Source organism: Podarcis erhardii, assembly GCF_964252035.2.
Source record: "Podarcis erhardii genome assembly, chromosome: 11".
Classification (NCBI taxonomy): Eukaryota; Metazoa; Chordata; class Lepidosauria; order Squamata; family Lacertidae; genus Podarcis; species Podarcis erhardii.
This window is the reverse complement of record NC_138501.1, coordinates 33,457,326-33,474,613: the sequence shown is the minus strand read 5'-3', so window position 1 is coordinate 33,474,613 and position 17,288 is coordinate 33,457,326. Positions and strand designations below refer to the sequence as shown.

Genomic DNA, 17,288 nt, shown 5'->3' with positions numbered 1-17,288 from the left:
TTTAATTTTTGTAGTTTTTTGGTATTTTTCTTATTTTATTGTTTTAATTGTTAGCTACCTTGAACTCCTTTTGAGGAAAAGTAGAATAAAAATATTTTAAATATCACTTCTCTCTGCTGGGGAGCTAATGAAATGGGACATATATAAATAATAAAATTATTATTATTATAGTGCTTAGGATTTTAGCCTGTGTTTATCATTATTGGTTTCCTCATAACATCTAGTAATATTGAAAACATTTAGGAACTGTGAGTGGTTGTGTTTGAATATTTTCAGCAACCTTCCTGATTCATTTGTCATCAGCTAACTTTGCAAAACTACCGGATCTGCTGCATTTGTTGTTCCTGTGTCCTTTATTCACACACAAAAAAATTATGTTTATAAAAGATGATGATTTAAACCAATGTTGTCATAATCAGTATCGACATTGGAAAGTGCTATCGCATCTTATGTAAATGAAAATGGTTTGAAAATTCTAAACTTTGAAGATAAACCTGATTAGTCTTCTAAATTCAATTTAAGTCATGTTAAACTTCAGTAATTCTAATTTTGTGCTGGTTTTGAAAGACCAGAAAAGAGTGTTGGAAAAACTGCCCCCTCAAATACCAGCGACTCCTCATTTTCCTGGGAGTTACATTCTGAACCCCCGTCTGCATATGCAAAATTGTGTAAAATGGGGGGGGGGTCACAAGTATCAGCTCAGCTGCTGGGCAGGGGTGAAGCTTCCCTGCACCTCAGCTGGGTAACCTGCACTGTCCCTCTGGCTCACATGGCTCCATGGATGGGCACAGCTGATGAGCGGGGAAGAACCAGAGGGATGGCTGGGCTTGGTTGCCCAGGTGCTCCTCATTTCCAGATACCTGACCCTGTGTGTGTGTGTGTGTGCGTGCGCACGCGCACAAATAAAATGTATGTATGTGGGGAGTTGTCTGCAATGCAGAAATATGTTGGGGCAACAGTGTTTCTGCTCAGAATGAGCTTCCAGAAAAGTGTACTTCAGTCATCCACTTTCCCTTTCTGTAAACTTAGCTGCCCATAGATTATGTTGAGGATGTTTAAAACGTGACAGCTAAACATCTGTTTTTCTTAGCGTCGTGCACATTTTGAATGGGCTTGTTTTTACGTAATTTGTGTGTCTGTTACGTCAGACTGCTTGTTACGTTACAACAAGTAAGATCACACGGCATGTCACCGAGTTTTTTTCTAGTCACAATGGGTGTTACCCTTTGTGCGCATGATATTTCTTTTTTGCATGGTTATGCAGTATGTGTGTCCATACTGACTTGGTGTATAACGTGTCCCGTGGTTTATGCATGCTGCACTAATCTCTGTTATCTGTCCCCTCTTTATTCAGAGCATGCTGTCTAGGTCCTTTAATTCCAATTATGCTCCAGTTAGCAGCTTTCACTATGGCAGCTCTAGGGATCTGCATGGCAGCCAAGGCAATGTTGCCTTGAGTGTTGCAGACGGAAGAAGTTCTGGTGTTCACATTGTTCGTGTGAGTACATACATAAACAGGCTATTGTTAGTAAGAAATTGGAAGAGGCATGTGATAGTGCCTTTAAAACTGCACTTTTGTAATTGTGTAATTCTAGACTGTGGCTGATTCCACCCATTACTGTAATATGTTGATTCAATAATGGCAATTATTGAAGAATTTTCCTTTAATATTTTTAATTTTTAAAAATGCTTTCTGCTAAAGCATCAGAGAAGAGCAGTTCTGAAAAGAGACTTAATTTTTTTAATAATAATTTGGCATGTTCTGCCTACAAGCCAACTGATAGCCATATAAAGATACTGAAGATATTTATCCCTCGATTGGCAGGTGACCTTAGGGATTCTGCTTCTCAAGGATGGAAAAACAGCTTCCTTCCTTGAGATGTTTAGATAATTCAATAGTTCTGAGCTTGTTTATTATCTTACAAGCATATCTGGTGTCAGTGTAACCTGATGGTTACTGCTTTCAGCCTGTGGAATTCTATGATAATACAGTATAAATAAATTGGAGTAGTGATTTTTATGTATTTCTATTGGCTCACACTGATGCTTTAGCTTCTCTATTCACTACCTCCCCTGCTATGTTTTCCCTTTTATTTTAACTTGTGCAATTTAATCAGAGCCCCCTATAAAAAGTGCTCTGTGCTCTGTACGCTGATGAAACTATGTAAACAGTACTGCAGCTTTGTGTTACAAAGACATAGGCAGCAGCCAGAATCACAGTTCTATATTGGGGTTCACAAGGATTCACCAACTTCTCCTCATAGATAATAGGGGAAGTTTAATTTTGTAATACTCCGTAGTTAGATATAATTTCTAAGTATGAGCCATCTATAGCCCTCCTCATTTTTATTGATTAAAAGTTAACTTAATATGTCCAAGGAACTTACACAACTCCACAAGCCTTTTTGTCTCTGTGGATTCTCTACTCAACATCATCATCAATTTTGTTTATAGGACATGAGGCCCAAACATTATCTTTGATTATTTCTTCTCAATATTCAATCTGTTTCCAAATCACATTGTATAACTTTGCAAAAATATGACCATTCCTGTTTGCCCTCTTGGCAAAAATTCCAGTTCATACTCAGGCCATCTTTCACCTTGTGTACTGCAGCCTTCTCCTTTCTGGCCTTCTTTTGCAACATCTTGGCACTCAAAAACAATTCACTTATCATATTTAATATCATATCATTTCCCTCTTTAGATCCCTGTACTGGCTTCCTGTCTGCTCCTATATCCAACATAGCCTAGCCTGACCTTCCCTTCCCTTATTTTTCATTATCATATTGCAGTACATGCTGTCTCCAGCTCCAACATCCTCAGCCAACTGAATTCTTCCTGATGCATCACTCTGCACTTTCTCCTTGCTGTCCCGCCTGCCTCCTGGGGTCTTCCTCCATGTAACCTTTGGCTAAATCTTGATTCCTCATTCCTTATTGTGTAATTTAGCATGTAACTGAACAAAACCATATTATTTTCCTGTTGCCTTTGCATTATTAATCTTTCTTCCTTCTGTTGTTTCTCACTGATTTACATTTTAAGATCCTTGGAACAAGAATGTATCTTTTTATTGGTCAGTCTGTGAAGAGGTCTGCACGTTGATAGTGCTCTATTAATACTAATTAATAATAATAAGATGATGATGGTGGTGATATGTTTGATACACAGCTCACAGTAGTTCCACTGAGCTGTTTTGGAACCCCATACCTCTGTCATAAAAAGAGAACGGCTGTCCTAGTCCCACCTACCTTTCCATTCCTGAGGGAAAATAAGCAATAGAAATTATATTTAGAGGAATTCATGCAAACTAAATTGTTAACATAGTTCAGCAAGACAAGGTGTAGGAAGTGGCAATGGTGAGGTTCATGTTCCAAAAAGTGGATGGGCATCGGGTAAATCTAGCAGAACAAAGTTAACAAAAGACTTTTGTGTTATGTTTGCAAATCCTTAAATAGCAACTGTTTAATGAATAGTTTTATTATGCAGTTCAGAGTAAGTTCCAGTGTTGTTTCAAAAGCTGGAGTTAACATTTATGGTCCTCCCAAGGCTGATTAATATGATTAAATTCTTGAATGCACCAAAGTAATATGCTTAACAGTCATATGAACAAAATTGGCAATTCTTGTATAACGTGTTTACAATATAGCAGTAATGTTTGTATGCTTTTATCATTTAAAGCATCCCCAAACATCAACCTCAGTAGAGCAATGTCAAGAAGATGTATTCATTGCTGGACAGCAGAACTATTCATCTGCCACGCTTAGCCTCAAAGATGTTGCTTCAGACAACATGAAGAAAGTTCCTGTGCAGGTAATAAGCTACAGGGATCACTCATAATCTATAAAAGTATTGTTCTGACACAAATATCTGGTTCAGGTACAATGCTAAACTATGGATTCTGTGCTCCCACCTCCCTGTTGTGTTAACAAGAAGATCAAAAGCTTTCATTTCTAGTTAATTAATGGTTAATTATATCCAAATGCAGAACTGTGATAAATGTTAACTATGGTTTAGGGAAATTAATCACTGTGTGAAGCTGGCATGTTTCCCTAAATTATAGTTAAGGCAGACCACAATTTGTCCAGGCTTGAGCATAATGAGTAAACCTCTTTGAAGTTTTTTTTAATATATATACAATAAAGCGGTGTATAAATTTTATGAAATAATTAAATTAATCGCAGTGCAGTTTAATTATTTATTTAAATATTTAAATAAATAAAGTGCAGTTCACTTAAAATGGAAGCAGAAACTTCCCTTCTCGAGTGGCACTTGGGTTTCTATCTTCCATTTGCTTGAAGGAGGCAGAAAATGCTATCCTTTTACTAGATGTGAGCTGCTCGCCTTCCTTGGAGGATCAGTTCATTTTCTGCCTTGCTTGAAGCTGGATCAAATGCTGATCCATTCTGGCCTTATTGGTTTCCAGTCTCCTGTTGTGGCTGCATTGTAGGAGTACAGGGGAGTTGGGAGCTCACAAGCCCATACCTTGTTAATTGCAGCTGAACAAGGCCGTTGTTATGGGCAAGAAATGCATAGTGAAGAAAAAAAATCAGCAACTATTTACTTACCTAATTGTGTGTACTCAAGACAGGTTATAACACAGAAAATGTCAGCTGTTCTTTGCATGTCTACTCAGAAACAAGTCACATTGGACTCAGTGAGATTTACTCCTGGATAGCTGTGTATAGAGTGGGAAAATAAATGCATTATTCATGCATTCATATAAGCCAGTGGTTCTCAAACCTTTTTCTCTGCGCCACACTTTCAGAATAATTTTTTTCTTGTGCCACAGTCAATTTTTTGATAAAAATACATTTGAAAACAAAAATAAATAACTTCTAGCAATGCTTAATTTATAATATAGAACACAACTACTTTTAATATGATCATGGGACATCCAGAAAGTATAAAACAGTGCAGCTACTTAAGAACATGAATCATTCACAAAATATAATTATAAATGAGTCTTCTCCAGCTCTCTGTTAAAACAGTAGTTCTGGATCACAACTATGTTGTCCTCAGTATCACTTGATGCTCTTGCTCTGATTTTGAAAAGATATCTATTCATATTATGCAAATAAAAAAGAAATTTTTTATACTATACTATAGTACACCGAAATTTATATACTATACTATAGTACACCAAAATGTTTAAATGTTTCTTTGATTGTCCTTGGATCTTACCATCACATTTGCTATCTTCCCCTGCCGCATCCTTTGAGAACCATAAGCAATATACTAAAACTTCAAAAGCAATTCAAAAATCTATGAGTACTTCCACCAAAAAAAATTATATGTTCCCTAATTGATTAGTTTAGCCCATTACCCAGTGGTCTAGTTTGTTCTAAACAAAAGTTGGGGAAAAAATCCATTTCATTCCCATTTGTTTTGTGTATAATGCTATTAGATTTTTTAAAAAGAAGAATACAACAGACATGTTTGACAACAAAATCTCTTGTAAGTGTTGCAAAATCATTATCAGCTGAGCATCAAGATAATATATATGCATATTCTTGCGGATATAAAATGTTGCTTAAGAATTATTCATTTATCCAGATACCTTTGACGAATGGGCAGATGTGCCAGCCTCCAAGACCTCAGGCAAACTATAGCCAAATCCATCATCCTGCTTCCCAAACAACTGTGGCAAGACATCCTTCTAGAGAGCAATTAATTGATTATCTAATGCTTAAAGTTGCCCATCAGCCACCCTATAGTCAGTCCCAGGGTCCATCAAGGCAAAGCCACGAGATGTCAAAGCAAGAGGTAAGGGCAAAAGTTACGACTTAATGAATAAATTCTCAGATTGTTCTGCATTGGAAACATTTACTTGGCTGAGACCTTGCGAATGTCCTTTACTGATGACCTGTCACCTTAATAATAATAATAATAATAATAATAATAATTTTTATTTATATCCCCGCCCTCCCCGGCCAGAGCCAGGCTCAGTGTGGCTAAAAACACAGTAAAAACATAATAGGGGAAAAAGAGAGGGGGGCGGGGAGAAAAAAACCAAACCAATTTAAAATATAGGTTAGAATGCAATTTAAAACGCAGCCTCATTTTAAAATAGATGTCAAGTCCTGCAGGGCGTTCCACCACATCGGGGCCAGTGCTGAAAAGGCCCATTTATTACCACTGTTATTCATGCTTCCATATAATTTTTTTCAGGAATATGCCCAATATGCTTAGAGAAATATTTGTTAATTTATTTAGTAAGTATTTCACTTTGAGTAACCCATACAACTTACAAAACAAATACAAAGAATATAAAACTTAATATAAATACAACAAAAGATTTTAAAGCATTGGTGAACTTGAAAATATAGAAGTAAAGCATAGTATTATGTGATATAAAAAATGGATTATGTAATGGCTGCAGTTTTTCCATGAACTTGAACATGCAGAACAAATCAATTTTCTGATTTTCTTAGATAAGAGTGAGAATTGAAAAGGATCCAGAGCTTGGATTTAGTATATCAGGAGGAACCGGTGGTAGAGGAAATCCCTTCAGGCCTGATGATGATGTGAGTATTAAATAGATCCAGTCTCTTGGGGTATGGTTATTGTTTTGGAGGTCTTTATTGAGGAGGAACTCTTTGATGTTTTAAAGGTTTTATGATTAATGTATTTTTTTCTTTCAGACTTCCCATGCTTCCTTTTGGGAAGAAGGATGGACTATATTAACCATAAATAAATAGTTGTAAACAGTTGCATTTGTGTGTGTGTGCGTAGAGGGATGCATACAGGGATGCAGGTGGGACTGTGGTCTAAACCACAGAGCCTAGGGCTTGCTGACCAGAAGGTTGGCGGTTTGAATCCCCGCGACGGGGTGAGCTCCCGTTGCTCGGTCCCAGCTCCTGCCAACCTAGCAGTTCAAAAGCACATCAAAGTGCAAGTAGATAAATAGGTACCACTCTGACGGGAAGGTAAACGGTGTTTCTGTGCACTGCTCTGGTTCGCCAGAAGCAGCTTAGTCATGCTGGCCACATGAGTCGAAAACTGTCTGTGGACAAATGCCGGCTCCCTCGGCCAGTAAAGTGAGATGAGCGCTGCAACCCCAGAGTCGTCCGTGACTGGACTTAACAGTCAGGGGTCCGTGTACACACACATACATGCACCTCACTCACCCCCAGCATTAATAAACATTATTTTTCACTCTTTTTCTTGCGCTGTTATCTAACCAGCTACACAATAGGAAGAGAGAGATGGTGGAGGTGGAAGAACCTCATAAGCCCAATATTGAGTTTAGCTCTGTGTGCGAAGAATTGTTAAGATGGAATATGTAATAATTACTACTTAAGAAAAAGAAAAACAGGCTGGATAGGGTTAAACTTGAGGAAAGTAGGTATTTGGAAAACACAATTCCTGTTGTCGCAGGAAATTATAGAACTACCATAATGTTGATGAATTTTAGTTTCATGGTAGTCTGGCTAATTTAATAAAGCAAACTTCATATCATAGGCCAAACTTCATATCATACGCCAATATGTAATACATTCCCTACAACACGAGGTTTTAGCTGTAAGCCTTATCCAGAGAATTCTTTTGAGTGATGAGATTGAAAGGCTTGCCAGCCTTCTCTTTTAAAACCTTACTTTCAAAAGTAAGATTTACCATACTTACGTATGGTAAAATAAACAGGTAATATTCAGCATTGGTTATACTCTGAGTAGACTAATTAAAATCAATTGACTTAAGTCTGTCAATTTCAGTGGATCTGCTCAGATTATGACTGAGTTTCATATCACCTAGTGCCCTGCTGGATGCTGTTCATTTTACAAATGGAGGAATAGTGGGGTTCGGGTCAATTGATTGCTGGTAAGATAGGAAGAAAGCCTAAGAAAACAAGGAGAATATTTCCTCCAAAGCAAACCCTCTAACCTGAAGGCAGCTAAGCCAAAATAGGTGTTAATAGAAAGCTGTTCTGTTGTGGCTAACTTCACTTATGTCAGTGTTTTTTTTTTCTTAAAAAAATGTTTAGGGGTACCCCTGTGTTTCCCCAGAAAAAAAGCACTGGCATGTTGTTTTTCTAGCCCATGGGACAAATATCTTGCATTCCTAGTGCAGCATTGGATAAGACAAAAACAAGTGAAAATTTATTTGCAATAGTGACTACAAGGCCAGCCCAGTATTTTGAACCACTGTGCATATGCACAGTGGGACTTTCGACTTTGCCTTGCACAGTTTTTGATACAACTTCTAGGATGATGCAGCAATCTGTCATTCAAATATAAAAGTCAAAATCCCTACTGCAGATATAGAGGGTTGTGTTCCAATAAACCAGCATGTATGTATTTAACATTTGTTTCCTGTTCACTTCAAAGGGTATATTTGTAACCAGGGTACAGCCTGAAGGACCAGCATCTAAACTGTTGCAGCCAGGCGATAAAATTATTCAGGTAATGTAGCTTAAAGCAATTTACCAATTATTAATGTTGATCACTATAGCAGCCTTCAAAATATTGTCTCTTTTCCCCATCCCTTATCCGCTCCGTCACTTCTGATCGCAAGTTTCTGAATATTCTTCAAAAGCAACTACACAAACATCTAATTATTGTAGACAATTCTAGATGCTACCAGAGCATGGATAACAGAGGCCAGGCTACCTCTGTCCATGAGAGACCACCACTGAGGCTACTTGGGCCTGCAGTGACATAGTTTGATCCAGGACTTACGTCCAGGCTACACACTTGATAATTTAGGAGCAAGACAAGTCCATCCAGAACAAGTTTAATACCTATAAACAGTGCTTTTTTTCCTTTAAAAAATGTTTAGGGGTACTCTCATTTTCCTACTCATATTGAAATACTGCCCCTCAATGAGGCCAAACTAAAGCACTGTCTGTAAACCACAGAACTTCTGTTTCATTAGAATTGAGTGTCAGTTTATTGGCCCTTATTCCAGCCCCTTATGGAATATAGGCACCATTCCCATACCTTCATTGCTCCACCTTAATTTAATAAAAGAGAGGGGGTGGGGAAAGGGGTGTTGTCAGCATACTGGTGGCATCTTACATAGCAATTCCATATACATGTTAGAAAGGAGGGGACATGACAAAACCCTGAAGTAGTTCCCCAGAACTACCTTCTAGAATTGGCTCTCCAGGTAGGAGTGGAACCACCTTATCATCATACCTTAAACTTCCAGTGCAAAGAGCCTCTCCAGGATACCATGGCCAGTGGGTAATAACAATCTCTGAGAGGTCCAAGAGAATTATCAGGGTTGCATTTCTTCTGTCTTTCTCATGGTTTACACTAGGGGTGGCCAACTCCCGAGAGATTGCGATCTACTTTCAGAATTAAAATCTGATCTATCCCCGTTTTTTTGGGGGGGGGGTTTCAGGTCAAAGTTATTGAGCTTTTTTTAAGGAGGGAAAGGGAGCCAGAGATCGACCCGCGATCTACCAAAACCTTGCAGGGATCGACCTGTTGGACATCCCAACATACACCATCTATCAGGACAACCCAGGCAGTATCAGCATATCACACTATCAATTTAACCTTCCCTTTGGTTCTTCTGCTACTGCTTTGAAGAAGAACCAAAGAAGAAGAACCACTGTCACTTCCAGCAATCTCGAAACAACCATCAAATTTAGAGTTGGCTAAACAGATAAAATAAACTGTTGTTGAAAAGGTTTTCCTCTATACTTAACAGGATTTAAATCTTCTTTCCAGGCTAATGGATATAGCTTCATCAATATTGATCATGGACAAGCGGTATCCTTACTAAAGACTTTTCAGAACACAGTGGAACTCATCATTGTTCGAGAACTTTCTTAAATACTGTGGAGGAAGGAGAAACGTCCACGTGATGCTTTGAAGGACTTGTGGGAAACTGAATATTTTGATTATTTTTATATACAAAAACTTTTAAAATTATGTACAGTAATAAAATAATCTTGTGGTTATAGGGGGGAAACCACTGTAAAGAACATAGATAAAACAGTTTTGGAAATGCATATTGTAGTCAACCTTGTTGAGTTTTAAAGCATTGTAGCAATCAAAAATCACTCCTCCAAAAACAAACCTGTGGTGTATTTTGTACAGATGGTAGGTTTATTTTTGGATAACGCATACACATAACTAAACTTTGTGTACAAGGAGCCTCCATTGTAGCCAATGGACAGATGGCAGGGCTTTCTGTCCTGTAGCTGTTTGTTGCCTTTATTTTTTTGTTCACCTGGTTTTAATGTCTTTGTTGAAACCACTTCTGTAGATGTGGATAAGATTTGATATGTTGGCTTTGCTATGTGCATATTGTACAGATGAATGGGTAGATGGAAGGTGGGGCTGGCTGGGATAATTTTGAAAGGCCAGGTAAAATGGCCATGAAAGTATGGAATCAAGAAAGAAAGAGGGAAACGAGTTAGCATGAGAATGTATATCTACCAATAGAAAAATGCAATAAAATGTGAAGTCTTTTTAGAGAGACTATAAATACTCTTCTGGGAGTTCTACAGGATTGGCTCATATCACATCAACTGACTGTCTTATTTGTTTTCTTTAATTTAACTTTGAGTGTTTTTAATCACACAACTTTTTTCACCTGTGCTGTGGAGTTGTGCCCAGAGACTCCTGTCTGTTACGGAAATCCCCAGTTTTGTGCAAAAGGGTGATTTTCTTCTGCCTTGTATTAAATACTCCATTTTCAACTTATTTATAGATTTTTAAAAAAACGAAAAAGAAAAAACTAAATGGCCAGTTTGTTTTTTTTAAACTGTGTTGCCTGTAACTCATCACCTATATATCTATCACATGTGTGCATGTTCCAAACCTCTAACTTACTCTGCCAGAAAAAAGCTTCATTCTTTTTAATGGGGTTCATGGCAGTGAGGCCTGTGGGGACTGGGCTGCCCAGAAGTAAATGGTTCAGGAAAGGGTTAGGAAAGAAACCGTGATTTTGTTTGGCCTTGAATTGCCTTGTTAGACTAAAAGGAAACAATATGTTTGGAGCTAGGTAACCAAAGCCAGTGAAACTGTTGCAGAGTGATGGGAGAATTGCTGTTGGGAAGTTGTAGAGCAAAGGGATGGGGACTTGCGACCCACCAGTTTGTAATGATCTTTCTCAAAGGGCTGTTCCTACAGGTGACATTAAATGTGAACTAGACACTTGAGAGTCATTAAAGGGTTTCTAACTATATTAACGTAATAGTGATTTACCACAGGCTGCCTTTGTTCCTTATTACTTGTATAAAATATTGGATTATACATATTTAATTTTGTTTATGACAAACATTATGTTTATTTTCCTCTTTTTTCTTTATATAACAGAGATGAGATTGCCTAACCTATAGGGTAATAAGTAATACATGGTTATTATGGACCAGAGAAAAGTGCCATAGAAGACCAATAACTGTTTTTTTAAAGGCGAATTATTAATCTGTCATTGGAGCAATATTCAGTTACTACAGTTTTTAATAAGTAGAAATTGGTAGTTTTAAAGCGAAATTAGCAAAAGCACCAGCCTACTATAGTGTTTGGAAAGATGTGCTGGAACAGAAAGGAACCTGTATACTTAACAGATAAAGGCAGTACTTTTTAAATACACAGACTCCAATGATATTGCACTCAAAGATGTTATCACCTGCATATTGTACTGTGTATAGTTTTTGATAATTTTAATTGAAACCCTTTAACAACTCTTTGTACATTAATTTTAGTTGATTTTCATTAATATTTACATAGGAATTGATTTTTATATTAGCAAAAATGTGCTGTATTTTGGTAAAGTTCACTTATTTTCTGTGTGCTGTTAATCTTTAAAGAAAATGAGAAACATAGCTATATAATGGCAGGCTTCAGTGTTACCATGCTTCTAAAAGTGTCTTTTAAATTTCTCTACTTTTTATTGAGAATTCAAAAATTTACATTCATTGCTTTTAATTATATTAGTAACCTCAGCCTTTTAAAAGGGAATATCCACAAATCAGTCCTAATCTGAGGACTTGAGGCATAAACTATAATCATGGTAAGGGCAAAAAGTCCCAAATCAGAACTGATTCTTTATTGATCATGGACACCATTTATCTTTGACAACATCAGGTTGAAATAAAGTGTTCAAATTCAATTTTGTATGAAATAACAAGCAGTGTAAACCATGCTGTTAGAATTTAATTTAGTTGAATAGCTTTGTACAATAGTGTTGCCAAAAAGAATAATTGTTATTGAGAGAATTTAAAGAAACTTTGTGGCCTTCTAGGGGTTGGGTTTTTTTTATTTTATTTTACTTTTTGGTGCAAGGAACTAGAAAAAGTATATTGGAAATCAAACATTGATGATACTTTAAAAAAAAAGACATGTTGGATGCATTATACCATTTGTGTTGGATGATGGTGAAATGAAGCTGTGGAAGAAAGCTCATTCAAAACAGAAGATCATTATTCAGAAGCCGTGGATTTTTAATGTTTCTCATCTTGTCAGATAAGATATATCTGCACACTTGGTTGCTTTGGCATCGAATGAATAAAGTATTTGTCAACTCAATATTCTTTTCATGACAGTTCATTAAAGAATCAGTTCAAATTACAAATTCTGGGGGGAAACCCCACATATTTATTGTGTAAATACATTTTTTACTTTTTTTGACTGGAGTTTCAAAAATGTGTATATAATTGAACACATCCTATGAACACAATCATAGCAATAAGCAACACACAGAATCAAGCCTTTATCATTAATTTGCTGTACTACTTTTTAAAAAAGTAACTATTCCCTTATTAGCAGCTATGTAATGTTTTTATTGATCAGCATTTATTCAGCATTCCAAATTTTGTATATAATTAAATTGTTTCTGAAGTAACACATGGAGAATAGATAATAAACTAATGCTCTTTAAATTGCTGTGTAATTTACTGATTTCACTACATCAATCTGAAATTTTCTAAATCATTTGAATCTACCACTGATAACATTCTATAATCAAGCAGAGATTCTTGGAATTTTCTCTTTGTTTTAAATACCCTTTCCTTATTTGTATTGGATTTTAAGTCCCTTTGAAGGAAAGTGCTGCCTCAAACCAGATGATGATCCTAGACCATTGGTCATGTTGGATGGGACTGATCTGGCTCCTGTTCTCTCTTCTATCCTGTGGGCATGTGGGAGGCAATTAGTCAAGCACTGAGGGTGATTATGCCTGCAATAGCAACCTTGGGAGAACTTTGGCAGGAAGCCTCTGGGAGAACCAGTGACCCAACCTTAAAGAGCGGAGTGCAGCCTCTGCAATAGTTAGCTCTTGTAGAGCAGTTATCTGATAAGTGATTAGCTTTTTTACAGGTGGTACAACACTAGTCCTCTCGGGGAACAGCCAGCATGGTGCCCTCCTGAAGTGGTTGGACTACAGCTCCCAGCAGCACGGGCATCCTGGGAGTTGTAGTCCCAACAATATGTGGAAGGTACCACATTGGCTACACCCTACTCTAGATGAATCTGTACGTAAGTACTCTACTCTTGGGAGAAGAGTAGATTCAACAGTGGCACAGTGTAATCTTATACAGTGGTACCTCAGGTTAAGTACTTAATTCGTTGCGGAAGTCCGTACTTAACCTGAAACTGTTCTTAACCTAAAGCACCACTTTAGCTAATGGGGCCTCCTGCTGCCGCCGCATTGCCAGAGCACGATTTCTGTTCTCATCCTGAAGCAAAGTTCTTAACCTGAAGCACTATTTCTGGGTTAGCGGAGTCTGTAACCTGAAGCGTATGTAACCTGAGGTACCACTGTACATGGCTATTCAGAAGTAAGTCCCACTGTATTCAATGAGGCTTACTGTCAGTGTGTGCATAAGACTGCAGCCTTAACTGGACACCAGAGGTGTATCTAGGGTCCCTTATGGACGTGGCAAGGATCTGTATTGGCACTCCCCCACTCCAGTGGACAAGGGCTAATACTCTCTTCTGTGTGCATGCAAAATCTCTAGTTATTTAAGGGCAGAAGGAAAGGCATTTTGCACGTGCTCAGGGACCCCTTTAAAAGTCTACTACAACTTTGCATCTTCGGGAGTGGAGACCAGGTACTGAAAATAGTTCAGCCCTGGCCCAAATTCACACCGGTTGGCCCTAATTCCTGGGTCCCTCACAATCTGTCAGCTTCCTATCCCCCCCCCTCACACACACCTCCCTGTCTTTGCACGCCACCAAGCAGAGGTGTTTTTAGGGTAGTGTAACTGGTTCGTCCACAATTGGTGCTGTGCTGCAGGGGGCTTCACAACAATGCTATAGAATGGGCGCCAAATTTTAGCGTTGCATAGGGCACCGCTGAAATGTGAGAGCCCAAAGTCTGGCACCGAGCGTAACTGGAGGAGAAGCAAGATGGAGCCATGTGAAACTGCACACTTTGCCTCTAAGTTGCTCCCCGCCTGGCCAGGAAGTCCTCGGACACCTTGCTCACTTGCTCATTCTCGCCCTCCCACCCATCCTTCCATACCTATCCCGTGGGTTGACCCAGCTAGTGGTTTTGGTAGTGTGGTCCATGTAGACTTTGTTGTTGTAGTTGTTGTAGTCGCAAGCTTTCTCTCAGCCCTTGGTTAGCAGCAGCTGCCTCTCACTCATCTTTTCACAGCAGATGGACAGAGCAAGCCCAGCAGCAGCCCCATGCAAAGAGCTCAGCAATTCATGCAAAGGATTTTGTTTTTCTTGTAAATTTCCTCTCTGGGAAAGGTTGCAACATCTGAGGTTAATGACACATTGTGTGATGAAATCAAATAGATAGATGGTTTTTCACCCTCCTAATACTAGACCTGAAGGAGTGTTTCCACCTCCATCATTCAGCCCAGACACTGAGATTCAGCTCCAAGGGCCTTCTGGCAGTTCCCTCATTGCAAGAAGCGAGATTACAGGGAACGAGGCAGAGGGCCTTCTCGGCAGTCGCTCCTGCCCTGTGGAATGCTCTCCAGTCAGATCTCAAGTAAATAGACAACTATCTGACTTTTTAAAGAAGACATCTAAAAGCAGCCCGGTATAGGGAAGTTTTTAATGTGTGACGTTTTATGGTGGTTTTATAATTTGCTGGAAGCCGCCCAGAGTGGCTGGGGCAACCCAGTCAGATGGGGGGGGGGCATATAAATAATTTATTGTTGTTATAGGCCTTGTGATAAATAAAAGGAGCTGAATGTTGAAAATTCAGAAAGACTTCTGGACACAGTGGATGGCTAAATATGGAATGTGCTTAAACAATATTTGATGGCTGCTAAAGATAGATTTAAAATGAGTTAGACATACAGAGGATAAGTATCCACCATTATAAGTTATGATGGCTATATGTTATCTCCAACATCAGAGGATGCATGCCTCTGATTATTTATTGCTTCTTGCTATTGCACTCATGTTCTGCTTGTGGGCGTACCTTTATATGCCTGACTAATCCCTGAGTTCTGCAGGAGAGGGCATCCTGAATATAGTATATAACAAGGAACCCTGTTCTTATATAGTGTCAGAATCAAGCATTTAGTGTGTAGGCTTCTGCCCTTTGGAATTCCCCCTCCCCCATTACATATCAGACAGACATATATCTCAGTTGTCTTTTATGTACCTGTTGAATAGTTTCTCCTTTCAACAAGCCTTTTAAGGTTTATAACCCAGTTGGTATCCATATTGGATTTGAATTTGTTTTTATGTGTGTAACTGCTTTTAATTGTTTTAATGTATGCATTTGCTTTAATTGCTTTAATTGTTTTAATGTATGCGTTTGTTTTTACATTTGTGATTCTTTTGCGTAAGCCTTTTTGTACACTGAAATTGCTTTGAAATGCTTCATAGGAAGTTATTCAATACTGAAATAAATAACCTAGTTAACCACTATGCAAAGAGCATGCTTAACTCGAACAGGCCTTTGGTCTGATTTGGCAGGGCGGCTCTTATGTCCTTATCCCTGAATTCAATGCCAGATGCATATGGCAGCATTCATAGAATCATAGAATTGGAGAGTTGGAAGGGATCACAAGGGTCATCTGTTCCAATCCTCTGCAATGCAGGAATATTTGCCCAGTGTAGGGCTTGAACTCACGACCCTGACATTAAGGAGTATCATGCTGTACTGACAGAGCTATTCCAGCTGTCATTCATGCTAGGCAAATTATATATGCCAAACAATTCAATGCAGTTCTCAAACTCTTGGTGGTAATAGGTTACTGTGGCTGTCAAAGGTTCTAGGGACTGTCATGCCATCTAGATTCCATCTATGATCATCTATACTGATGACAAACCATTCCTTCATTTCTTCATATGCAACGCTCGGAAAAAATGTTCCTAACAGAACTGGGTAAATTGGTATTAGAATAAATAAATTGCAAGCTGGAGAACTTCTCTTTACAGAAAGCAGCCAATGCAATGCAAATGAATTAATATGACAGATATGAATACCAGCCACCTAACCCTAACCCAACACCGTGCAAATGAAAACTGGCACCTGCCTGGCAGGTGTGGGGAACCTTGGTGCTGCTGCCCAAAGGTGGTCCTCCATTCTTCTTCATCAGGCCCTTAGGACTCTTTTTCCAGAGCATGGCTGAGGACGGTAGGGGGTAAGGCATGATGAGGGACAACCAATGGCCAGATGAAGCTTGGATGGCTGCATTTGGCCCTCCGTTCTGACTTTCCCCACCCCCAGTTTAGTTGGGAGTGCAGAGATTACACAGGCACAACTGATTTAGGCATAAGTGGATGCAAGGTGCAGGATGCACCTGGGATTACTGCAGCAAATCAGTAGTAAGGGCTGTTTGTCCATTTTTTAAAACACAAAATCTAGACAGGAGCGAGAAACCTGTGGCCCTCCAGATGTTGCTGAACGCCTGTTCCCATCAGCCCCCATCCAGCATGGAAAGTGGTCATGGATGTCGAGTCCAGCATAATTTGGAGAGCCTGATCTCTCATCCATTCTCTCCCCATCCATCTATGAAACTTCTGCCTGTTGTGGCATTTTTTTTGTACAAAACAATTCTTTTGATTTTTAATACGGGGGGTGGGGGTGGGATATGCAAAAATTTCACCTCACCTAACAGGGAAATATATTCTGCTACCTAAGGTTTCCAATGCGTCAACTGTGGTGCATGTGGATACTGGAGAGGGAAAGGGCAGGAGGCACTGCGCAAAGTGCAATTTAGGGATTTTTTTGTTCCATATGCTTTGACATTTTTTTGTCCGTCTCTCAGGTGCTGCACTGCCTCAACAACCACAAAAAAGCCCTCCGTTTCCTAGCTAAAAGCCGCATAGAAAAGGAGACGAACAAGGGGCCGCCTCAACGCCAGGGCGCAGCCGCGTTCTCTCGGAAGTTGCGCGAGTGCGGACGCTCTGGGAAGCTCC

The 17,288-nt window shown here is 38.9% G+C and overlaps 1 protein-coding gene across 3 annotated transcripts in view; it reads left to right on the top strand.

The window, feature by feature from the left end:
• Positions 1-12,482, top strand: part of ERBIN (erbb2 interacting protein) — an 85,338-nt gene extending 72,856 nt beyond the window's left edge. For 2 of the 3 annotated variants that reach the window (XM_081880697.1, XM_081880695.1), the window contains 6 exons: positions 1,355-1,498; positions 3,679-3,810; positions 5,554-5,763; positions 6,432-6,524; positions 8,325-8,399; positions 9,675-12,482. In XM_081880697.1, the coding sequence (XP_081736823.1) occupies positions 1,355-1,498; positions 3,679-3,810; positions 5,554-5,763; positions 6,432-6,524; positions 8,325-8,399; positions 9,675-9,779 (759 nt within the window). In that variant the 3' untranslated portion in view covers positions 9,780-12,482. The remainder of the gene's footprint in view (positions 1-1,354; positions 1,499-3,678; positions 3,811-5,553; positions 5,764-6,431; positions 6,525-8,324; positions 8,400-9,674) is intronic. The other variant, XM_081880696.1, reaches the window with a different exon arrangement.
• The last annotated feature ends 4,806 nt before the right edge of the window (positions 12,483-17,288 follow it).